The following is a 24,176-nucleotide window of genomic DNA, read 5'->3' as shown; positions in this document are numbered from 1 at the left end:
CCATGAGTTTTTCTAAATAAGAATATTGGAATGGGTTGCCGTTTCCTCCTCCAAGGAATCTTCTCAACTCAGGGATGGAACCCGAGTCTCCTGCATTGCACTGAGCCACCAGGGAAGCCTCATTAGAATATTATTCAGTCATAAAAAGTAATGAAGTACTGATATCTGCCACAGCAAGAGTGAACCTTGAAGACATTATGCTAATTGAAAGAAGCCAGACACAAGAAGTTGCATAGTCTGTGGTTCCATTCATGTGAAATGTCCAGAACAGGCAAATCCATGGAGACAGAGAACAGACTGTGTCTTCCAGGGGCTGGGGGAAGGGAGGGTGAGGACAAACAGCCCTCCTGGGTTTCCTTTTGGTTGAAGAAAATATTTTGGAACTAGGTGGTGGTTGCACAATCTGATGAATGTCTCACAAATTGTACCCTTTAAACTGGTTAATCTTATATTATTATGTGAATTTCACTGCAGTTAAAAACAAACAAACAAACTGGTAGACATCTAAATATCAGAAAAAAAAAAAGAGAGAGAGAGAGAGTCTCTTGCATACAAGGAATCCCTGGAGGCTGCTCTCAGTCAAGATGGAGATGTTGAATTATTGATGCAGAAACGTGGTTATACAGGATAAAAGCAGGTCACAAAGCTATGGTGTGCAATGACTTTTGGGTCAAAATAACGTCGCTGTTTTTAGGAAGGTGGAGAAAAACGTCTGCAAGAAAAAAGCAAAAAAAGAACCTTTTTTTTTGCTTTTGGGTTTCCATGAAATAATGAAAATGTCTTCTTATGTAACCAAAAAAACAAGATAACCAGATACTTCCTTAGAAAAATTCATCCTGTTCTTTGTGAGGCTCTCGGGAGACTCATCACACATCTGCCGGCCCTGGGCTCAGGATGAGAATTCCTCTCTTGTCTGGGAGTGGGCGGGGAGGCTGGCCAGGTCACGTGGGGAGGGGCAGGTCTGGGTCTTTTCCCCGGGACCCCCTCTCCCTGAGCTAAGCCCCTCCGAGGACCTTGCCTGACCCTGTCCCTCTACAGACCTTTCTGGCCAAAGGACTTAAGCGGAGGAAATAGGATTTCAAGACCCCCTTGCTCTGTCTTGTCTCCCAGCAGCAGAAGCAGCCCCGGAATGGAGCTGCAGCCAAGCCGGCCTCAGGGCCTCACATTGCATCTCTGACCCCGGCTGGACGTCCCTCCTCGAGTCCTGGCCCCACGATAACCAGGCTAGGGTGGGGTTCCCAGGGCTTGGCTGCTGCTGCCAGATCTCACAGCTGGGCTGTTGGTGAGAGGAGCTTTCCCAGGGTCCCAGCAAGCCACCCCCGCTGGCGCCCTGCTCCTGCTGGAAGCCCTGCCTCTTCCCACTAGCAAGCCGGGTCCTGGGCTAGGTTGTTGAAAGCCGTAACTGGGGACCTGGAGCTCTGCTGAGGTCAGAGCTGGGCTCTAATGACCAGACTCAGAGAAGGTCTTAGAAGGTCTCCCAGGGAAACAGCATGTCCTGGGCTAGGCCTCATGATGGCCTCATGAATTCGTGTGTATGTGAGAATGTATACTACTTATTAGGGTTGGGTTGCGAGATAAAATAGACACCTTGGTTAAATATGTCAGATAAATACACAGTTTTTGAGTATCACTATATCCCAAAGACTGAATCCTCTATTAAAATTTTTTTTTATTTTATAGAATTTATTAAAATTTTAATGTGTTTGACTGCATTGGGTCCTAGTTGCAGCACATGGCAATCTTTGTTGGCACATATGGGATCCTTCACTGTGCTGTGTGGGCTTAGGTGCCCCGCAGCATGTGGGATCTTAGTTCCTCGACCAGGGATGGAACCTGTGTCCCCTGCATTAGATGGCAGATTCTTAACTGCTGGACCACTGGGGAAGTCCCTGATCCTTTATTTTTATTTGTTCAATCTGGTGAGCCTGATACCTGTTAACAATGGCCATGCAGAGAAATTGGATGTGGTTCAGTGTGTACACCCTGCAAGAGCACACACGTGTGTGTATAAACATATGCAAGGCCAGGCGTGTACATCGTCATCAAGGTGCACGCACACCAGAAGACAGGTGTAGAGAGACTGCACTGTGTGTTTGAGCCAGGGCACAACTGAGAAAGTTTGGGATATGGAAGGGAGTGTATAAATGTATCTGTGTGCAAAGATGATCATGTGTGTGTTTTCGTGTTTTGCGTGCACGTGTGTGACACCCAAGCACATGAAGTGTCTGATGTGGGAGTGTCCACAGACATGCACGTCACAGAACATTAGAACTGAAAGGAGGCTTGGGGATCTCCCGCACGTAATTGTACGTGTGAGAACATGGAGGCCAGCCAGTCAGCCCGTGTGTGTGTGTGTGCACGTGCTTGTGTGTCCGAGCTGGGGCTGGGGGCTGGGATGCGTGGGGAGGGCTCCCTGGCTGTCAGCTCGTGCCAGCCTGGTATCGTCGCAAGCTCACGACAGCCCTCTCCCTACAAGGCCCGGTTCCCAAGGGGAAGGTCAGATGGAGCACGGCCCGGGCCCAGCCTCGCCCGCCTGCCTGGTGAGCCACGTGTATCTGCACGCGGGTTACATAAATGCCGGGCCCAGCGCTGCGGCCAGATGTTCTGTCTCTTCCTGGAGCCAGATGGTGGCTGATACTGGAGTTCGTGCGTTTTTCGAGCTCCTGCCGTCCCCTTCTCCGGCCCCTTTTGGGGCTTTCCCCAGGCAGGGCAGGGGCTGGGACCCGGGAACTTTGAATTGGACCAGTTGCCTCGGCCCAGAAGTGGCCTTCCCCTGGCAGGGGCTCAGGACAAGGTGACGGTGTCTTGGGAGGAGCCGCCCCCAGGGCAGCTGCTAGTTCAGTGGTCTCCCCACGTCGCCCAGAAGCAGCCTGTCGCAGCCGGTCCCCAACTCACCCGACCTGTGTCCCATGCTCTTCCTGTGGCCAGCTGACCTGATAAACCAGGGCTGCCACCATAAAGGACCACAGACTGGGTGGCTGTAACAACAGAAATGCTTTCCCTCGATTTCCTGGAGGCCGGAAGCCCATGATGGAGGCCTCTCCCTGGTGGCTCAGATGATAAAGAGTCCGCCTGCAGTGCAGGAGACCAGAGTTCGATCCCTGGGTCAGGAAGATCCCCTGGAGTAAGGGAATGGCAACCCACTCCAATATTCTGGCCTGGGACATCCCATGGACAGAAGAGCCTGGCGGGCTACAGTCCACAGGTCCCAAAGAGTTGGACACAACTGAGCAACTAACAGCCTTGCTTTCTCCTTGGCTCATAGAGGGCTGTGCTCGCCCTGTGTCTTCACAGGGCCGTCCCTCTGCGTGTCTGTGTCCAACTTTCCTTCTTGTAAGGATGCCTGTGCTGTTGGACAAGGGCCCATCCTAATGACCTCATTTTAACTTAATTGCCTCTTTAAAGGTCCTGTCTTCAAATAGAATCACATTCTGAGGTCCTGGGGGTTAAGCTTTCAACGTATGAATTGTGGGGAGGGGGCACATTTCAGCCTGTTCACACCCACAATAGTGTGTTCTTGGCAGTGGGTTTTTCCCAGGCCAGCCTGCCATCGCCAGGCCATAGCTGTCAGGGGTCTTCAGAACCCCAACTTACTGTTCTTTATTTTGACAACTAGGAATCCAATAGAGACCCTACTAAGATGCAGAATCAGGTCAGGGGTGACCTCCTTGGCCCTAAATCCCAGCTCTGTTGGAAGGAGGGTTTGGGCAGCCTGGAGGAGAAACGAGACAGGCTCAGGGTGGGAGGGGGTCAGTTCACACGCCCTTCGCCCACCCACAGCCTGAAGCCGGGGAGTGCGGGGTGGGTGGTGGGGTTCAGGGCAGGCTGCATAGTGCCTGCATACTTGGTGTGGGCTGGACACCCCTCCTGGGCCTCAGTGCCCCCATCTGTGAAAAGAAGCCACTGGGTCCACCGTGACATGGGTAGGTGCCCATCTCTCGGTTCCAGTCTATCCAAACCCCAGAGTACCCTGCCCTGCGCCTGAGTGCCCAGCAGGGCCAGGTGGTTCTTGGGGGGGTGGTGTGTGTGCAGCCCAAGAAGCTCTGTCTTCCGTTCTCGACACCTCAGTGTGCCCGCCTGGGCCACACAGCTCTGGATGCTCCAGCCTTATGCAAGGTAGCGTTATCCCCGTTTTAGAGAGGGGGAAACTGAGGCTCAGAAGGGCTCAATGACTTAGCGCCCTTAGGGTCTGACTCCCATGTGTGCACTCCTTCCTCAAGATCACCCTGCCCAGACCACCCCAAGCCTGTCCCCTAGCCCCCCTTGGCTCACTATCCCAGTGACCTTGACAAAAGAAACCCAGGTGAACTTCTGTGTTCTGGGAAGTGGTCACATTGCCCATGACAGCTGGGGGTGATGCCGGGAGGCAGGAGGGCACTGGGCAAGTTCAGGACTGACTCTGGGCTCCGGGAGGGGCAGGTGGGGGCCCACAGGGCTGGGGGTGGGCGTAGGTCGGAGTGAGGAATCGGGGAGGACACACCACACTGAGGCTGAGCTTTGCAACTACACAGGGGCCAGTGGGCCTCATTCCCGTCTTACCCAACATCCGGTCTGGACAGGACCCACAGAGTCTGGCCAAGGGCAAGCTCAGACAACACCGGCAGCCGTCTAGCACAATGGGACTGGATTCTCTGTTACAAAAAGAAAAAAACAGGGGACTTCCCTGGTGGTCTAGTGGCTAAGGCTCCAAGTTCCCCATGCAGAGGGCCCAGGTTCAACCCCCAGTCAGGGAACTAGATCCTGCGTGCTGCAGCTGAGACCTGGTGCAGCCAAATGAATAAAAATAAATATATATTTTTAAAAAGAATGATAAAAGGCATCCCACCCCTGTGCCCGACACTTCAGCAGTCCAAGTCTCACTCCAAGGTTGGTGGGGTGCCCTGTGTTTCTGTTTTCCAGAGGGTTCTCTGCTCCGAGGACACTGGGTCCTGGGTTCTGATCCTGACTCGGCCAAATCCTAGCTGAGTGATCTTGGAGAAATGACTTTCCCTCTCTGAGCGTCAGTCTCCTCACTTGTGAAATAGGGACAAGGTCATGATGAGAAATCAGCGAGATGAGGCAGGTGAAGGACTTGGAAGCCATAGACCCCCTCCTCGCCTCCCCCCAAGTCACGAGCTTGAATCCCAGTTCCACGGACAGGCTGATCTCTGAGAGCTTAGGAATAAGGGATGGAGACAGACGAGTGGAAACAGAGATAATGCCAACTCGATTCACACTTCACCCTGGTAGCCGAAGTGGACACGAACAAATCGAGGAGACAACGTGAACATCCCCTTTGGACAGAGCTTTTTAATAAACTCTTTTTTTTTTTTTTTCCCATGTGGGATCTTAGCTCTCACCCCTCTCCACCCCAGAAATCGAACCTGTGTCCCCTACACTGGGAGTATGGCGCCTTAACCACTGGACCCCCAGGGACGTCCCAACAGAATCTTTATCTAATCCCATGCGGTGATATTTATTTTTTTAAGATTTTTTTTGATGTGGACCATTTTTAAAGTCTTTATTGAATTTGCTACAACATTTTTCTGCTTTATGTTTTGGTTTCTTTAGCCCCAAGGTATGTGGCATCTTAGCTCCTCCACCAGGGATCAAAACCGCAGCCCCTGGATTGGGAGGTGAAGCCTTAACCACTGGACCCCCAGGGAAGTCGCAAGGCGGTGATTTTTAGCAAAGGTTAGGGTAACCCCATGTGGGGTTTACCCCAGGAATGCAGAGTGGGCTTACCATTAGAACCAAATATTATAATTCACCGTAAGAAAGTGAGAGCGGCTGTCGGCTGCGATCACTGGAGTGCGTTAACCATAGGCGAGTGTGCACTCTCCAGGAATGGGGTGTTCCTGAAGGAGTCACAGACCCCTCCCAGGCCCCCATCCCCGGCTCTGCTTCTGCAGGTTCTCCCCGGCCGGTGGGATCCTTCCGGGATGGCAGGGTGGACCCTGCACCAGGTGCCCCCACTACGGGGAGCACACCTGAGTCACACACGACCCCACAGGGGTCGTCAGCCCTGTCTGGTAGCTCAGGACACCAGGCTCGGAGAGGTGACCGCTGTGTCAGCGCTGGCCTTGGCCCGAGCTCCCGGTGCTGCTAACACTTTGCAGGACAGGATGTTTCTCCCGGGCAAGCTGCCCACTGCCTCTCCAGGGAGATTATTCTCCTAACTGTCTGTTAGGCACTTGGATTCTAATACCCACCCTGAGCTTATGGGGTCTGCTGAGAGCCCTCCGTTCTTCAGAAAACCCCTCCTCATCCTGAAGACTCTAAAGGCCACTGCCTACCCATGCGGAGGCAGAGGCCCTGGGGCCCATTGGAGGCGTGGGCCTTGGATGGCCGGAGTGTGTCCCCTGTCCAAAGCTGGAGCCAGATTCGCCCTGATGACAGGCTCCCAGGTTCCCGAGGGTGGGGGCGAGGGGCAAAGGAAGCCACCCTTACCCCTTCTGCTCAGCATCACATGGACGTGCTGCCCAGGAGCGTCTGTGGGAGCATGCAGAATGTATTTTGAAGACCCCGGGTCAGCCAGCATTCAAGATTGGAAGCTGAGGGTCTTCATCATAGTAGTCACATATGGATGTGAGAGTTGGACCATAAAGAAGGCTGAGCGCTGAAGAATGATGCTTTTGAATTGCACTGTTGGAGAAGACTCTTGAGAGTCAAACCAGGCAATTTTAAAGGAAATCAACCCTGAATATTCATTGGAGGGACTGATGCTGAAGCTGAAGCTCCAATACTTGGCCACCTAATATGATGAGTCGACTCATTGGAAAAGACCCTGATGCTGGGAAAGATTGAGGAGGAGAAGGGGACATAAGAGGATGAGATGGTTGGATGGCATCACTGACTCAATGAACATGAGTTTGAGCAAACTCTGGGAGATAGTGGAGGACAGGGGAAGCTGGCATGCTGCAGTCCATGGGATCACAGAGGGTCGGACACCGCTAAGCCACTGAACAACAACGATATCATGGTGGCTGGCCGCGTCTGGCCTCCCTGAGCTCCTTTAGGGCAGAGACTAGGTGCAGAGCTCTTGCACCCACAGCAGGTCTGGATGAAAAGGAGGCTCCTGAGAGAAGCCTTGGGAAGGTGAGCAGGGGCAGCTTAGGGCCTACCTGCAGGGGATTGGCCCTGGGGGACCATGACCCCTGAGGGTGTGGGATCTGGAGAAGAAGGTATTCAGGCTGGAGGGCTGGGCCTGGCAGAGGGGGTGGTGCTCTGGGCCTGGGAGACCCCGCTCTTCATCAGCAGCAGCTGGTCGCTTAGGCAGGCTTGGGCCACATATCTGCCCTCTTCCAGCGAGGTGGCAGGGAGAGGAAGTTGTCTCTCCCCCAGAGGATCCTGCCTCTTACAGTTCAATCGTGTCTCCCTGAGATGTTGCAATCCTGACTCCCAGCACCTACGGACGTGACCATGTCTGGAAAGGGCCTTTGCAGACGTGATTAAGATGTAAGTTAGGATGAGGCCATTCTGAGTGGGGTGGGCCCTAGTCCAATAGGAAGAGAAGATGTACAACAGACGAGGGCAGTAACGCCCCGAAATGACAGAGGCAAGGGTTGGAGTGACGTAGCCAGCACCAGAAACCAGAAGAGGTGAAAGTGAAGGGTTAGTCGCTCCATCGGTAGCCCGCCAGGCTTCTCTGTCCATGGACTTTTCCAGGTAAGAATACTGGAGTGGGTAGCCATTCCTTTCTCCAGGGGATCTTCTCATCCCAGGGATTGAACCCCGGTCTCTTGCATTGCAGGCGGATTCTGGTACCGACCACATCCTTGGGGCAGGGTCCTGGCCAGCGGGGGGCGAGGGGGGTCTTGGCCCCCAGGGAAGCTCTCCATTGGCACCATGGTGAGGGCTTCCCAAACTGATCAGAACCAGGCCCCGGGGCAGAGTGGCCAGTGCAGGGCCTGGGGATGGAGGGAGCCCTAGCACAGACCTTGGGGAGAAGGGCAACTCAAACCCAGGAGCCCGCTGCTCCCTGACCACCTGACCCTGTGGCCTGACTGGGAGTAAAGCAATCGGCTCCCCTACCCTCAAGTTAACAGGGACTCTCCCACCTGGAAACTTGCATCAGAGAAGGAAAAACACCCACGCAGGCAAGATGTCTGCATGTCATCTGTATTGTCACGTGAATTGCACATCCGGCACGGCTGACCTGGACACGACCTATTAGGTCATTCAGAGTCCGGCCCCTGGGGGCCAAATCAGCACCGCCGCCCAAGGCTTTCTGTGGGCAGCAGCCCAGACACCTGATCTCCCCGGGCTCCAGGGCCCGGCACCAGGAGAGGCCAGCTCATGCCTCAGGCCCTTCTGCTCCTGGGCAGCGTCTCCCCAAACGTCCCTGGAGCAACACGGTTCCTTGGAGGGTTCCTAGCTGTTCTGTGAGAAAAGGGTTCTGTGGTCAAATAAGTTTAGGAAACATGGATTAAACAAGGTTTGACAAGAAGCTTTTCTGCAGGACTTGTCAGAGCCTTTATGACAGTCCCGGCCCCCGTGGATGTCCAGTGTGTATGCAGCATTTCCCAAATTTGTTTGACCACAAGACCATTTTTCTTCCCAAGGCATCTTGCAGGTGGGTGTCCAATGGGGCACCCTTTGGGAAGCACTGCCCTAAGTAAGCTGTCGGTGACCGTTAATGGGGATGGCACCTGTGTTGGGCGGAGGGCTGTGGGTATTTCATCAGGCATCGTGCTGCGGTGAGGTGGGCACAGCCAGGAACTCAACTGTCGTGGTGATGAAAGGACAAGACGAGACTTGGCCCCCCGCGTGGTTCTGGCCTGGTACCCTCCAGAGCAGAAGCCCAGCAGGGCTGTCCCCACAGCTGGGCCCCAGCTCGTCTACAGAGGGACTCAGAGTCTGATTAAGGGGGCAGGGGGCGCCCAGCACAGTGGGAGGGATGGGATGGTCACTGGCGGGCCCACCTGACGTCACCAGCCTCCAACCAAGATGGGGGTGAGGGGATGAGCTGGGGCGGCCCGGTTCCCCCTGGCCTGCCAGCCCCGTGTCCTCCGATGGGCCACCCCGTGGACAGGCGGCTCACCAGGCAGAGATGAGCATCTGGCAGGTGTTGGAGGACATCCACACCAACTCGACCAGGCGGAACTGGAAGTAGCCAATGGCGAAGCCGGAGAGGACGTCGGTGATGTGGTGGCGGCCGATCATCACCCGCGACAGCCCCACGCACAGGGCCCAGAGCACCAGCAGGACGCGCAGCGGCACGGCCAGCACCAGGTGGCTCAGGAAGAACTTGGACACCATGGCCGCGCGGCTGGCGTGCCCAGCGGGAAAGGCATACACGTCCATGGTGAGGTGGTCCAGGAGGCTGGGGCTCGACTCGAACGGGCCGCGCCGCTTGATGAGCTTCTGCACGCCGGCCACCGTCATGATGTCCAGGAGCAGGGCTGCAGGCAGGAGAGGGCGTTAGCGCCACCCTGCCCCCTCCCACCCTACCCCCTCCTCCCTTGGGCCTCGGACCTCCCAGCAAGGTTCCCACCTCGGGGCCGTCGCATGTGGCTGTTTCCTCTCCCTGGAGCACACTCCCCTGGGATATGGTGGTGGCGGTTTAGTCCCTAAGTCGTGTCTGACACTTGCCACCCCACGGGCTGTAGCCCCGCCAGGCCCCTCTGTCCGGGGGATTCTCCAGGCAAGCATACCGGGGTGGATTGCCGTGCCCTCCTCCAGGGGATCTTCCTGACCCAGAGATCAAACCCGCGTCTCTGCATCTCCTGCATTGGCAGGTGGATTCTTTCCCACTGAGCCACTAGCGAAGCCCTCCCTGGGGTGTTCGGACAGGTAAAGGTGCTGAATGAGAGAGCAGTGACAGGGGTCTCGTGGGCCACTGTGGGCACCTAGGAGAATCTCATCCTGACCAAAGGGGCCCTGGGCTGCTGGTTTTCCCCTAAGAACTTCACTGAAGTCCCCCCCAGTCCCAAAAACAGGGTGTCACCATACCCATCTTTTCTATGTCGAAGTGAGATCCATGCGTACAATTGTTTCCCTGGTTGCTCGGACTTTAAAGAATCCCCTTGCAGTGCAGGAGACCTGGGTTCAGTTCCTGGCTTGGGAAGATCCCCTGGAGGAGGAAGTGGCAACCCACTCCAGTATTTTTGCCTGGAGAATCCCACGGACAGAAGAGCTTGGTGGGCTACCACGAAGAGTTGGACACGACTGAGCAACTAACACTATGAATACAATTAACCATTTTTAAGGGTACAGTTCAGCAGCTTCTAGTGGATTCACAGCGTTGGGCAAACATTCACCTCTCTCGAGTTCCAAAACGTTTTCATCACCCAAAAGGAAACCCAGTCCCCATTAAGCCATCGGTCCCCGTCTGCCTCCCCCAGCCCCTGGCAACCCCTGATTTGCCTTCGGCTCTGTGGATTTGCCTGTCCCCTACATTTCATATGAATGGAGTCATACAATGTGAGACCTTTCGGGTCTGGCTTCTTTCCCGTACCGTAATGTTTTTGAGGCCCATCCATGTTGCAGCAGGCATCAAAACTTCCACTCCTTTTTTATGGCTGCCTATTATTCCACTGTCTGGACCTGCCACAATTTTTTTTAATCCATTCATCTGTTGGTGGCATCTGGGTGGCCTGCCCCTTTTGGCTGTGGTGAATAATGCTGCTATGAACATTTGTGGATGAGGACTGTATGAGAACCTGTTTGCAGTTCTTTGGGGGCACGTTCTTACGGGTGGAATTGCACCATCCTGCAGTGAAGTGAAAGTCACTCAGTCATGTCCGACTCTTTGTGACTCCACAGACTGTACAGTCTGTGGAATTCTCCAGGCCAGAATACTGGAGTAGGTAGCCGTTCCCTTCTCCAGGGGATCTTCCCAACCCGGGGATCGAACCCAGGTCTCCCGCATTGCAGGCAGATTCTTTACCAGCTGAGCCACCAGGGAAGCCCGCCAATCATGCAGTAACGATGTGGAACTTCCTGAGAAGCCACCAAACTGTTTCCCAAGGCAGCGGAGCCCTGTTGCCCTCCGTTTACAGGGACGAGAACAGGGACGAGAGGAGCCCCGGATGCCGCCTTTCCCCTCCCTCTGACTTCCACTCTGTCATCCTCACCGCGCTTCCCCCCTGGGCAGTAAGCAGCTCGTCAGCTCTCACTCCCTCCCTCACATCATCCCTTCGTAGAGGTGGGGCCAAGCCGTATCTGTTTGGTTCACTGGCTTCTGCCCAGCATCAGACACGGAAGGGCAGGTCTCCACATGTTAGCTGAGTACTGGCTGGAGGCAGAGGGGTGGGCTTTTTCCCACTTGGGGAGCCTGAGGGAGACAGGAATCTCTATCCATTCAGCCCCCACCAGCACCCCGCTGTGTGGCCTTGGAGAGGGTGCCCTGCCTCTCTGGGCCATTAGACGAGGGCCCCAAGCCAAGGCCTCAGTTTCACCCAGGCAGCCAAGGTGGGGGCTCACAGGTTTGAGTCCCAACCGTGGAGCCTCCTGTGACCTTAGGCAAGTCATCTGACTTCTCTCACCTCTAGGGAAGATCACAACCACCTGCATCCAGAGATCTGGCGCGGTGCCTGCAGGGTGACTGACTGTCCTGGGTTTGGTCGGGACAGAAAGGTTTGGGGGACATAAGAGGTTCAGGGCTAAAACAGGGATGCCCCAGCAGACCAGACAAGGTGGTGCCCCCGGGGCCTGGCATACAAGGAGGGCTAGAGAAGGGTGGAAGGTTAGTATCAAACGACAGATCAGGGCAGCCTAGCGCTGGAGGCTTCCCTGGAAACTTGGCAGGAGATAACCAAAATTGTTGCCCTGCAATCGTTCTTGTTCAGAAATGGGAAAAAAAAAATCTTTGGGGAAAAAATGACACAATTGATGTTCACTGTAGAAAACTTATAAAACAGGAGACAAAATAAAATTTTAAATCGCCTGTAATTCTGCCACCCAGAGATAGCCACCATCCCAGAACCTTCTCTCCACCTACAGAGCGTTGATTTAATAAAAGCTGTGACGTGCTCCACACACACTGTTCTGTAACCTGCTTTTGAAACTGGCCAGCTGCAGTGTCTGGAGTGTCCCAGGGTATTTATCTGGTGGTCCGTGGGCTGGACTTCCAGGCACCTGGGTAGCACTGCGCTCCCTGGGCAGAGCAGGACCCCTCTTTCCCTGCCCTCTGCAGGGTTGCTGCTTGCAGTCTGGGCTCTTCGTTGGGGATTTGAAACCCTGGCCTCCCTGGGACCTGCCCCTCTCATTAGCCACAGGGCCAGCTGATGTCTGCCCATCCTGACCACCCAGGGAGGGGGCAGAAGCAGGAAGTGGTGGATGCAGAGGCTGCTGGTCCATGGCGGGGGAGGAGTCTAACAGGGAGCCCACCTTGTTGCATGCCCCGCCCCCTCCACACCATGTTCCCATGGCAACATGTTCCCAGGAGCTCAGACCTTCCAGCATGCAGGCCGCTAACCCAGGTTGAGGCTGGGAGCATCTGGAGCCCATGGGACACAGGGGCCACAGTCCCAGCAGGACATAGGGGACCAAAAGGGCAGGTGGAAGTTGAAGGAAGGTGGTGGCATCTGAGCCCCGGGGACCCTGAGCCCAGTGGAGCAGCGAAGGGACGAGGCCAGGCCGAGAGGAGGCAGCCAGTCCTTTCCAGGCCAGAAAGGCCGCTCCCCGAGCTCATGACAGGCTGTCGCCACCCGGGGAGGAGGCAGTTCACAGGTAAGGGGTTAAACTTGCAGGTTTCAGAGTCACAGGTGGGGTTCCAGTCCCAGCTCCGCGGCTCAACAAGTGCCTTCACCTGTAGGAGCCTCAGTCTGCCCACCTGTAACAAGGGTTCTCGCAGGATGAGATGAGCTCCTAGTGTCTACCAAGTACTTAGAATAGCCCGGTACGTGCTGGTCCAGGGCACAGCTGCTCTTGTTACTCCAAAGCCCCAGCCTGGCCTGAGCCAGGCTTTCAGACCCTGGAGGCTGGGCTGTATTGAGCAACTGCACCAGCAAAAGGACTTCCTTCTCTGAGGTCCCATCAGTGTCAAAATGATCTGGTTCCGAGATCCTCAGCACCTGAAGGAAGGTCACAGCACCCTAGGCTGGTGGCTTGGGGGTGGGACTGATGTGGACCAGGATGGGGCCCCTAAACAGAACCATGACGCTGGCCACTAGGAAGATGTGGGGGGTGTGTGTGTGTGTGTGTGTGTGTGTGTGTGTGTGTGAGTCGCTCAGTTGTGTCTGACTCTTTGCAAGCCCATGGACTGTAGTCTGCCAGGCTCTTCTGTGCATGGAATTCTCCAGGCAAGAATACTGGATTGGGCTGCCATTCCCTTCTCCAGGGGATCTTCCCAGCCCAAGGACTGAACCCAGGTCTCCCACATTGCAGGCAGATTCTTTACCGTCTAAGCCATGTGGGCCATCTATCTAATTAGTGACCAAGTTTTTCAGTTGAAAACCAGGGCTCAGCAAGTTGGCAAATTCTCGCTGGCATGAATCTGCTTTCCCAGACGAGTGTGAACTGCAGCAGAGGTGCCCAGAGGAAGCCTCTGGGTTCCAGGAGGAAGCAGGGGGGAGGGGCAGCATCTGCTCTTCCACGGGCTGCCTGGGACCGGGGAGCTGGGCTCAGGGCTTCAGTCTGATGTAGAGGCTGGAGGCCAGGTGGGTTTCTGCCTTGCTGCCCGCCGCCTCCAGGCCAGGTGTCCCAGCTCTCCTCGAGGACTGTCGAGACCAATGGGCAAGGAATCGAGCTAGACCCACACCTTTCAAACTTTTTTAGCAGCAAAACATTTTTTCCCAATGTAAGACAAAGCTATGATTTTTCCAATAGTCATGTAATCAATGGGATGTGAGAGCTGGATCATAAAGAAGCCTGAGTGCCAGAAAACTGATGCTTTCGAATTGTGGTGCTGAGGGACTCTTAAGAGTCTCTTGGATTGCAAGATCAAACCAGTCAAACCTAAAGGAAATCAACCCTGAATATTCACTGGAAGGACTGAGGCTGAAGCTGAAGCTACAATACTTTGGCCACCTGAGGCAAAGAGCCAACTCATTGGAAAGGACCCTGATGCTGGGAAAGATTGAGGGCAGGAGGAGAAGGGGGCGACAGGATGAGATGGTTGGATGGCATCACCGACTCAATGGACATGAGTTTGAGCAAACTCTGGGAGATGGTGAAGGACAGGGAAGCCTGGCGTGCTGCAGCCCAGGGTTGCAAAGAATCGGACATGAGTTTGAGCAAACTCTGGGAGATGGTGAAGGACAGGGAAGCCTGGTGTGCTGCAGCCCAGGGTCGCAGAGAGTCCAACATGCCTGAGCGACTGAACAACAGAGACTCAGGATATGAACGGATAAGAGAAGTAGCCCCATGGCTGTCACTGGGGCTACTGGAAATGGGGGAGTGTCCCCTGTCCCCTGAGAGGCTTCTGAGGCTGGCTGTGTGCTATGATTTGAAAACCCCACATCTGGGCCTTTGGAAATCTGTTATTTTTGGCTGGCTCTGTCCCTTGAGGCCATAAGGTGAAAATTGCCCCTCTGCCCTGGGCTTTTGGGGCCCTTCATTCATTCACTTGACCTATAGGTCTTGGGTCCCACTGCTTCCTGAGTGTGTTAGGCTAGGGCCAGGCCTGGGGCTGGTGAACCAGGCTGGCAGGGTACCAGACGACTGGGGGCAGGGAGGGGTGCGGAGATGGGCAGTAAGTTAGACGGGGGCTTCTCTACAGGTGTGATGAACCCGTGGTCTCCCCCCCTACTCTTGCTGCTGCCGGGTTTTGAGGGTTGGATGTAGACGAGGCTGTGGGGGGTGGCTCCCCAGCAGAGCTGATGGCCCTGGGGCCTCCCCCGCAAGCTCCCCCCACTGCACCCCCAGGCTGCCTTCCCCTCCCCCAGCACCGTGGCCAGCCCTCTTGTGACTGATTCTAACACGTCAGCACATACCCTGGCGCCCGGAAATAGAAGCAAATGGCTCCGTCACTCAAGTCTCCGCGAATTCCGCTCACAGGGTATTCTTTCTGGACCGGGAGGGAGGCAGGGCCCCCCGCCCATGAGGACAGGTCTGCTTGGCAGCAAGTTCAGGGGCCAGAACCGCAGCACTGTGTGACCCAGGCTGGTGGCCTAACCTCCCCAGGCCTCCGCTCACTGCCATCAAGTAGGGCAGAGGCTGCACGCCTGGGCTCCAGCATCAGAGGCGGGCCTCAAGGTCAGCTGCTTGTGAACTTCATGACCTTGGCACAGCCCTCCCGCTGAGCTTCCTCCCTTCGTTGATAGAACGGGGGGCTGCCTGGTCTGCAGGGCTGGGCCCCACCAACAATCTCCACTCCCTGCCCCTCTCACCGGGCGGGTGGCTCAGATGCCTAAATCCCCTTGCAGGAAGCACAACTATTACCCTGATGTGCGGGTGCCTCAGAGGTGGCAAGAACCTGCCTTGGCGCTCACTTTCTCTCCCACTCTGGTGAGCAGGGCTGCTGCTGGGGTGATCCCTCCTGGCCCCTCGAGCTTGGCTGCTCCCCCTGAGATGCCCACCATGGGACCAGTTCAGCAGCAGGGCAGGCCGGGGAGGAGGGAGGAAGGGGCAGCTGTGGACCCCGCCAGGAGCAGACAGTGCCTGGGGCTGGGAGGAGGGGTACCCACTCTTGCGGCCTCTGATCTCCCATTCTATTCCCTCTAGGAACTGGGGAAATAGCCCAGTTGGTGCTCTGGGGTGGTGGTGATGGTGTAAATTGGTCTAAACTTTCTGAAGGGCTTTGGATTCAGACTCAGAAGTCTCTACGGCAGGCCTCCCTTGACTCAGCCCTTCCATGGGTAGGACTGTCTCCCTGGGAAATAGGGATGTACCCCACGATTCACGGTCAAGGATGTCCATTGCAGCATCCTTCGTGATGCTGAAAACCCCGCACCAACCCGATGCCCTTGAGTCGGAGACAGATGGGCCAGACTGCGGCCAAGTCTAGACGACGGAGCGCTCTGGGGCCGCTGCGAATGATGAAGCAGATGTGTATTTATAGCCACGGAAGGACAGCTCTGGGGTTTAAGTGGAAAAGGCCAATGACCACACCGGATTTACAGTAGGATAATGCCATTTTTGTAAAATTAAGATGTAAATGCGTCTATACGCAGTGAAAAAAGTCTGGAAGGCACCGCTCTAAATGTTAACTGTGCTTCTCACTGGCTCATTTTTGTTGTCTTTCTGTAATTCTGCATTAACATTATTTCCTGACTGTGAAGAGGCATGACCTGTGTGCGTTTTTAAAAAGTTATTTTTACAAAAGGACAAATACTGCATGATTCCACTTTCATGGGGTCCTTAGGACAGGCAGATTCATAGGGAGGGAAGGTAGATTAGAGGATGCCAAGGGCTGGGGAATTAGTGCTTAATGGGTGCAGAGTTTCAGCTGGGGAAGATGAAAGAAATTCAGGAGATGGGTGGTGGGCATGGCTGTACAACGTAATGCCATTGAGCTGGACACTTAAAAATGGTTAAAATGGCAAATTTTATGTCTTGTGTGTTTTAGGGCATGCGTACGCGCACGCAACAGTTATTTTAAAAACCAGTACACTGCTGTAAAAGAACAGAGCTCTGGGGAGGTGGGCAGTGAGCAGAGAGGCTGATGGAAGGGAAACCCTGAGAGGAGGCAGAAACACTCCAGGCATTTGGCACTGGGACCTCTGCTCTGTTGGTGTGAGCAGTGTGTGTGTGTGTGTGTGTGTGTGTGTGTACAAACTGGGCATCTCTCCTGACCACAGTGGCCCTGCCTTCAGTCAGACACCCTGCCCCGGCCCTCGGTGCCCAGGCTTGGGGGGCTGACACGAGTGTCCCGGTCTGTCCCTAACTCCCCTGGCTGGAAGCGAGTTCTAGAACTTTGCAGGTTTCCCTAATTCTCACCTGAAGAACCCAGATATTAAAGTGGCTTGATTCATCTCAGAAGACCGCCTGGGCGCAAGGAAAGCAAAATCATGGGTATAGATAGAAGTCTAAGGGCACCAGGCTTGGCTGGGGGAGTTGAGTGACACAGAAGGGGGCCCCCCCAGTAGCTCCCCTCCCTACAAGGGGGCCCTGACCCCGTCTGGGGGCGGCCAGAGACCAACTGGAGGGACCTTTTTGCTGAGCTGCACTGAGATGATGAGACGGGAAGGGTGGAAAACGTTCTCTTTCTGCGGAACTGAGCTGGTGTCTCTCGCTGGAGTGCTCCCGACAGTGAGGGTTTGGGATCAGTCTAAATATCCATCAACTAGGGACAGGCTATGCAAGCCTCGGGGAGGGCTTGTCACCTAAGCTGTCCCCCAGAGCAGGGGCTGGGGGAGCTGAAAGAACAGATTATTTGGGGGGTGGGTGAGCAGGGGCTGGGTTGGGGGAGGGGATGCTGTGAGATGCTTGCAGGGAGTTGGCAGGCGAGTGCTGCTAGGCTGAGGGAGTTGATTCTGGTTTCCGAACCCCTCATGCTTGATGCGAAGGGATTCAGGGGGGCCCAGATGGGAGGTACGTGGCCCAGCAGGCCTGAAAGGGCCGTGAGAATGAGGCCAAGCTGGGCAAAACACGGCAGGAGGTCATTTTAGAAGCAAACAGAAACATCCAGAGGCTCATGACCTAAACTGCTGCAGCGGTTATTCCTGGGGAAGGGGCTTAAGGGAGACATTCTTTTTTTTTTTTTTTAACTAAAATTTTTTCTGGCCTCAAGGCATGCAGGATCTTAGTTCCCTGACCAGGGATTGAACCTTCACCCCCTGCACTGGAAGCTTGGAGGTTTAACCACTGGACCACCAAGGAATTCCTCCCTTGCTTTGTCATCTGTCCTGGCTTGAATTTTCCTTATTGTAAGGATATATAATGAAAAGGCGCTCAATGCCACTTATCACTAAGGAAGCACAAATCAAAACCACCATGAGACACCACTTTTCACACCCATTAAAACAGCTATTATTTAAAAAAAAAATGCTGGCCAAGAACACTTGTGGAGAAATTGGAGCTTTTGTGCACAGGTGGCAGGAATGTAAAACGGTTCTTCTGCTGTGGAAAACAGCCTGGGGGGTTCCTCAAAAATTAAACCTGGGGTTACCATCTGTTCTAGCAATTCCATCCTGAGTGTACACCCGAAAGAAGTGAAAGCGTGGGCTTGTACAGATATCTGTACCCTCGCGTTCAGAGCAGCATTATTCAAAATAGCCAGAAGCTAGAAGCAACCCAAGGGTCCACTAACAGCTGTTGGATAAGCAAAACATGGTCCCTCCACACCATGGAGCACCATTCAGCCTTAAAGAAGGAGACGCTGACACCTGCTACGGTGCGGCTGCACCCTGAGGACAGGGTACTTAGGGAAACAAGTCACACTGGACAGACGCTGTGCGGCGCCGCCGACACAAGGTCCCTAGATGAATCAGATTCACAGAAACAGAAAGTGTGGGTGCTGGGTGCTGCGGGCAGGGGGAGTGGGGAGTTAGTGTTTATGGACATAGAGGCTCAGCTTGGGAAGATCGCCAAGTTCTGGAGATGATGGTGGTGGTTGCCCAACAGTGAGAATGTGCTGAACGTTCTTGCTGTTTAGTTGCTAAGTCGTCTCTGACTCTGTGGACTGTAGCCCCGCTGGGCTCCCCTGTCCGTGGGATTTCCCAGGCAAGGGTACTGGAGTGGGTTGCCGTTTCCTTCTCCTGGGGATCCTCCCGACCCAGGGACGGAACCCAAGTCCTCTGCACTGGCAGGCAGGTTCTTCACCGCTGAGCCGCCTGGGAAGCCTGTACTGCATATTGGTGTACACTTAAAAATGGCTGGAACGGTAAGTTCTAGGTTACGTCTATTTTACCACAATAAAAAAATGACATACAAAAAAAGGAATATATAGTTTTCATAATCAGGGACATTTCAATTAGGATTATTTTATAGATCATGGAAATAAGACATGGAAACCATTTCCTCCTGAAGATGGGCCCAGGGGGAAACCAGCATGGGTCTGGTGAATGGGAATGGCCCAGGTCCCCTACTACCTGCCTGCTTTGGGATCATCAAGCCGGGCATTGCAGAGAGAGGACAAAGGGGGGGATCAGGTCACGTCACAGGTGCCTACAGCTTGGAGGGGACCTGGATCGACCCTGGACCTGGGACTTCTTTTGACGATGGCAATGGTGATGAGGTTGGCTAATGTTGATTGCCTTCCACAAGCATTAGCTGGCGTGGGTATGTGCCATGTGTAATTCTTCAGGGGAGTATCCCAGCAACCCACTAGACAGATGAGGAAAATGAGGCTCAGAGAGGCCAAGTTACTTGCCCCAGGTCCCACAGCAGGGCTGGGATGTGCACCCAGGTCCAGCCAACTCTGGAGCCAAGCTCGTGCCAGCTGCTAAGACCCCCTTTGAGGCTTCCAGGTCTGTGCAACACATCATAGCCCTCCGCAAGGGAGGTGGATTTCAGGGAGCAGAAGGGAGGACTTCCTCCGGGCCCAGCTGGGACTCTCCCGGGTCCAGTGGCTGGAGCTCCGTTTCCCAAGGCTCCTGAGTTTTCTCCTTTGGGGCTGAGGAGAGCCCGGGTCCCAACGATACCATGGAGGCTCTGCCCCCAGGATTTTGCTGGATCCCTGGTGCTCAGAGTAGGCAGGCAGGACTGGGCTGGGCCCCTCATCCCTCGGGGCCCTGCAGTGCCCACGTCCACCTGCCACCCACTGTGCCTGGTGCTTTGCCAGCTCCTCTTGAGTCCCCACCACAGCCCTGATGCCCCATGTACAGATGAAGAAACTGAGGCTCAGCGATGGGAACTGACTTGACCAGAGTGAGGAAGGGTCAGGGAGAGGACCAGGACAAGTCCACATCAACCTCGGGGCTCCAGGGTTGAAAGCCCCTGCCCCCAGGCCCAGGGTCCCAAAGACTAAGGGATAGACTGCTCTGTGCAGCTTTTCCCTCAAGGGCGGTCTGCCATCCCGGGCAGAAGGCAGTGTGGGCAGCTGCTCTTGGCAGGGCAGGGCAGAGCCGTGGGATCAACCCAGCTTGGTTATTTGCTGCTTTTCTGGGTCCACATCCCCACCGAGAATGCAGGTCCACAGACCACCCTGCCTGCTCTGAGCAATTTCTCTGGGCCAGGCTCTTTTTTCCTCCATGGTCTTGGTACCTGGATACACGAGCAAAACTGCTGGTAAAAGGGAGACCTCTCTGCAGGTATCTCCTCAATGTGGACTGGTCTGCCCGACCTGCAGACCAAAAGGGAGCGGGAAGGCAAGGGGTTTGTAGCCTAGAGGACTTGTCTTGGTTCCTGGGTCTACCACTTACAGATATGTGGGGCTGGACAAATCCCTCGACTCCTGTGAGCCTCAGTTAACGCATCTGTGTAGTGGGTATATTAAAATTTACATTATACTATCATTAAAAAGATTTTAACATCATGAAATACAAGACATCCACGGCATAGTACTTGGTATCTAAGTGGAGCTCACTAAATGATGTTTTTAAAAACTGAGAAACAACTATCCTTGTTCAAGAAGGGAGAGTTCTTGAATCCTGCTCTCTGTCCTACAAAACAAACAACTTTGTGTGCACAGAATCTGGTTGCTGGTAAAAGCCGGAAGCCTCGTCCTGACCGGCCAGAGTGGTGTCAGTTCCAGTCCCGGCTCCATCACTAACTAGCCACACGGTTGAGGGCAGAGCGTCTCTGTTTGCCTCAGTTTCTCCCTCTTTAAACAGGGAGAATAGCAGCTTCTCCCTGGGCGTTGTGGTGAGGATGATATGTGATGACGTGGTTTATGAAAAACCAGGCACATAGTAAGTGCTGAATAAATCACCAGCACAGCTTCACCACTTCCAACATCACACACGGACGGACCGTGCGGACGGGTCTAGGGAGCGGGGTTGAGAGAGAGGCTCAAGGACACTTTCCCACGCTCGTCCTTGGACACCAGGCAACCTGACTGCACCCTCCCTTCACAGTTTTCTTGAGTCACTGCTCTGTCTGAGGCTTCAACGGGCACTAGATGGCAAGACCATGGTTCTGCACTGCCCCCCAAAACCCCCCGGCCACCGTGCTCTGCCCCTCCATCCCAAGCCCAGGGCTTTCCAGGTGCCCGGAAAGAGCACAGGCCGGGATGTCAGGCAGGACTTAGTGCAAATCTCAAGTTCTGAAGTCTTGGCCAGGTTGCTTTATTTCCAGGAGGCTTAGTTTCCTCATCTGCGAAGTGGGAATGGGAAGAGCAGCAGCCACGTTGTGACTGCTTATTTGGGAATAACAGCAAGTAACGCGGATCATTTAGGAACAAGAACAAGAAAACACTGAGGTACCAGACCCGGCATCTCCTGCATGAACGTCTGCTACTTCGCCCTTCCCACATCCCACTAGCGGCACCCACCCCAGATGCTCTGAGACCTGAGCAGGAAGGCTCACAGCTACTCTAACTTCTCCTGGATGGCAGTTCTCAGGGGTCCAACCCACATCCCTTCAGTACTGGGACCCCTTGTCAGTGTTGGCTTAGCCTGAGCCATGCCCCCTCGCCCCCTACTTGTGTCCCAAATGGTGGCTGTGCTGAGAAGTGCCCGGAGGTTAACATGGCCCAGCTTGGAGGGTGGCGGCAGAGGGGCCCGAGCACCTTGGGGATCTGGAGGCGCCCGGAGGGTGGGCCAGACGGGGGCTGGGCATTACCTCCTGGGTAGAGGGGAGGGCCTGCCTTCCACATGGGCCCACGTGGCACCTGGCACGGGGCAGTGCTCGACCGAAAGACGCCGGTGGCAAAGACTTTGCAAACAAACCAAAGCTCCCCAGGTCCTCTCCTCCAGCGACTCCCCGAGGGAAGTGGCAGGTAAGCACTCCAGGAGGCCCTGAGTGGGTGGGAGCCCCAGATTGCACCCCCACACCCGCCAGGGATCCCAGAGGGCTTTCAGGGTCCCTGAGCCAAGCAGGGTGTTGGGGGAGGGTGGGCAGCTCCCAACTGCTGCCTGCAAGCAGCCTAGGAACTCGAGGACCTATCCATGGGATGGGAGTGACAGGGTTAGACATCCCACTCCAGAGCACCCGCCAGACTCCCAGACACATCCCTCAAGGCCTCCGGCACCCGCTCCAAATTGCTTCTGGTCAGCGATGTGCTTTGCCCAGGGCAGAGCTCTTCCTCAGAAGTTCCCACTGGGGCTCTGCATTCTCAAGGCTCCCACTTTGCAGGGGACTATGGTCTGGACATCCGCAGCTCCCTCTTTCCCCAGGCCGGAGGCTTGCCTGTTTCTGGGGCACCCTTCCTGCTAACCTCATTAGACTGTTCCAGTCAGTTTCTGAGGGGCCCCACTGGCCCTAGCAGGGGCGGGGTGGGTCTGGCTCCCTCCCAAGGCCTGGCAGGGTGGGTGGCGGACGACGGGCGGGTGCACTCACCCAGAAGCAGGTTCATGAGCACCTCCTGGCCAGCCAGCGTGCTGCTCTTCACCAGGCAGAGGATGGTGCCCCCGATCCAGGGGACGCCGTGGCCTGTGATGCCGATGAGCTTGACCATGGAGCGGGCACTGGCCCAGGACGCGGCCCGGCCGGCGCACACCCCCAGGCGCTTGGACATGCAGATGTCAATGGCCAGCAGGGAGTTGAAGGCGATGCCCTTGAAGGAGGGGTTCAGCTGCATGCAGTCCTCCTCGGGCAGCTGCTGGGACTGGCGCCGCTCGCGGGCCCCGTCCCCAGGGGCTGGGGGCTGTGTCGAGGGGCCTGAGGCCTTCCTGCCCGAGCTGCGGGGCTCCGGGGCCCCCTTGGGGGGCTGGTTCAGGGACAGGAACTCGGCCCGGTTGAGGATGTTGCTGCGGTCCCGGGCCCGGGCCCGGCTCTGGGAGGCTGGCATGGTTGACGATCGCCTGGCAAGGGCTGGTACCAGCCTGGCCGCGAGGCCCCTCTCCCCCAAAGACAGGAGCGCCGGAGCCGCCCCTGCTCTCTGCCTCCCTGCTGGCTCCTCGGCAGATGTTAAATATAGAGAGCGGGCCTGCACATGGCTGTTTACCTCCGGCTGCCACCAGGCTCCTGGGGAATGTCAGTGCCAGCCGGGCAGCCAATTGAGCCCCCCAGTGCCGGCCAGCGCCAATGGAGCCACCGGGAGGCAGACGCGTCCACAGCTGCGGCCTGGCTGCCTCGGGCCTGGGCTATTAAAATCTCCCAATGGCTCGCTGTGGGGGGACCTGGGGGACTCTGGGAAATGTAGTCCTACAGGTCTGGCCTCGGCTGAGCCCCTAGCCAGAGGCCCAGCGGTGGGCCCCTGACTTACCCCTGCTTTAATCAGCTTCCTTCTGAGCAGCCCAGAGCCCGGGGAGCCAGGCCCACTTGCCCCACTGGCCTGGATGGCTTGGATCTGGTCCCATGGACCAGACAGCAAAGCTCAGGCCAGAGGCTTCTCCGGACACCGGATGGGGTGAATGACGTCATTGACAGCATCATTCTGGGTCTGCTGGGGGCGGGGCTAAGCCCAGCCCCTCCCCTCCGTGCCAGCATTTCATTAAGCTGGCAGGCTGGGTTTTGACATTTTTCAGTCTTGAATTTGGCTTCAGTGCACGACTGTTCAATCTGTAAGACTTGATTTCCATTCGAGGGAGGGGTAATGAATTGGTTGGTAATGGATCTGCTCCTTGGAGGTGGCCTCCGCTGCCTGGAGCTTTGTGGAGGATGGGATCACTGTAGCAGCTTCGGGCAACCTGTAAATATGTTCCAAGCTCCTGGTGCCACACAAGGTGCCTGGCACTGTAGCAAAGGGAACACACCACGTGCATCCCTGTCCCCTGGAGAAAGTATAGTTCAGCAGGTATTAAATGAATGACATGTGTGAATGATTGCAAGCATCACGCGGATATGTTTCAGGATCATAGAACAGGGCTCCAGGCCTGGCCTGGGGGTCGTGGGGGGCTTTCCCCCGGAAGGAAGAGCAGATGAGTGGCCTCAGATAGGGGAGAGCCTTCCTCCTGCCTGCTGTGAGGTCTGGGAGCCCGCGTGGTGGTACATGGACCGAGGGGGCAAGAGAGGCTGCCAACCCAGAGAAGAGCAGGCCAAGAGCGATTTGAGTTGGAGGATTCAGGGTTTGATTCGGGCCTCCCTCGCTGTGGAAACCCAATCTGACAGCCCTTTAAGGGCTGACAGGCCTGGGCTCAAACGGAAGCCGCTGGTTTAGGGCAACCAGCAGAGTTAGAAGCGAATGCCCCGGTGTCATGATTTATTATAGCAGCCAAGGCCTGGGATGAGGACAGGATTCCTTCCAAGCATGGAGCCCCCTCCTGCCCCTGGGAAGCCCCAGGCCCACCCCACAGCCTCCCAGGGAGCAGGTGCACAGACTCCCAAGG

The 24,176-nt window shown here is 55.6% G+C and overlaps 1 protein-coding gene across 3 annotated transcripts; it reads right to left on the bottom strand.

Annotated features, from left to right (window-relative positions):
* Positions 1-591: 591 nt before the first annotated feature.
* Positions 592-23,131, bottom strand: PLPP7 (phospholipid phosphatase 7 (inactive)). 3 transcript variants are annotated; one of them, XR_008200091.1, is made up of 4 exons: positions 22,246-23,131; positions 9,023-9,383; positions 4,540-4,631; positions 592-712 (listed from the first exon to the last, which is right to left on the bottom strand). XR_008200091.1 is itself a non-coding variant. In XM_052647436.1 (3 exons), coding segments are annotated over exons 1-3 (813 nt in total). In that variant the 5' UTR covers positions 22,697-23,128; the 3' UTR covers positions 8,085-8,360. The 3 variants fall into 3 exon arrangements, 2 of the variants coding, with proteins under 2 accessions (XP_052503396.1, XP_052503395.1); XM_052647436.1 differs by lacking the exons at positions 592-712; positions 4,540-4,631 and adding an exon at positions 8,085-8,361 and having other exon boundaries at positions 22,246-23,128; XM_052647435.1 differs by lacking the exons at positions 592-712; positions 4,540-4,631 and having other exon boundaries at positions 8,085-9,383; positions 22,246-22,992.
* Between the last annotated feature and the right edge of the window lie 1,045 nt (positions 23,132-24,176).

This window comes from Budorcas taxicolor, chromosome 11 (genome assembly GCF_023091745.1).
Source record: "Budorcas taxicolor isolate Tak-1 chromosome 11, Takin1.1, whole genome shotgun sequence".
In the NCBI taxonomy this organism is placed as follows: Eukaryota; Metazoa; Chordata; class Mammalia; order Artiodactyla; family Bovidae; genus Budorcas; species Budorcas taxicolor.
The sequence above is the reverse complement of the archived record's forward strand: the minus strand, read 5'-3'. Positions and strand labels throughout refer to the sequence as shown.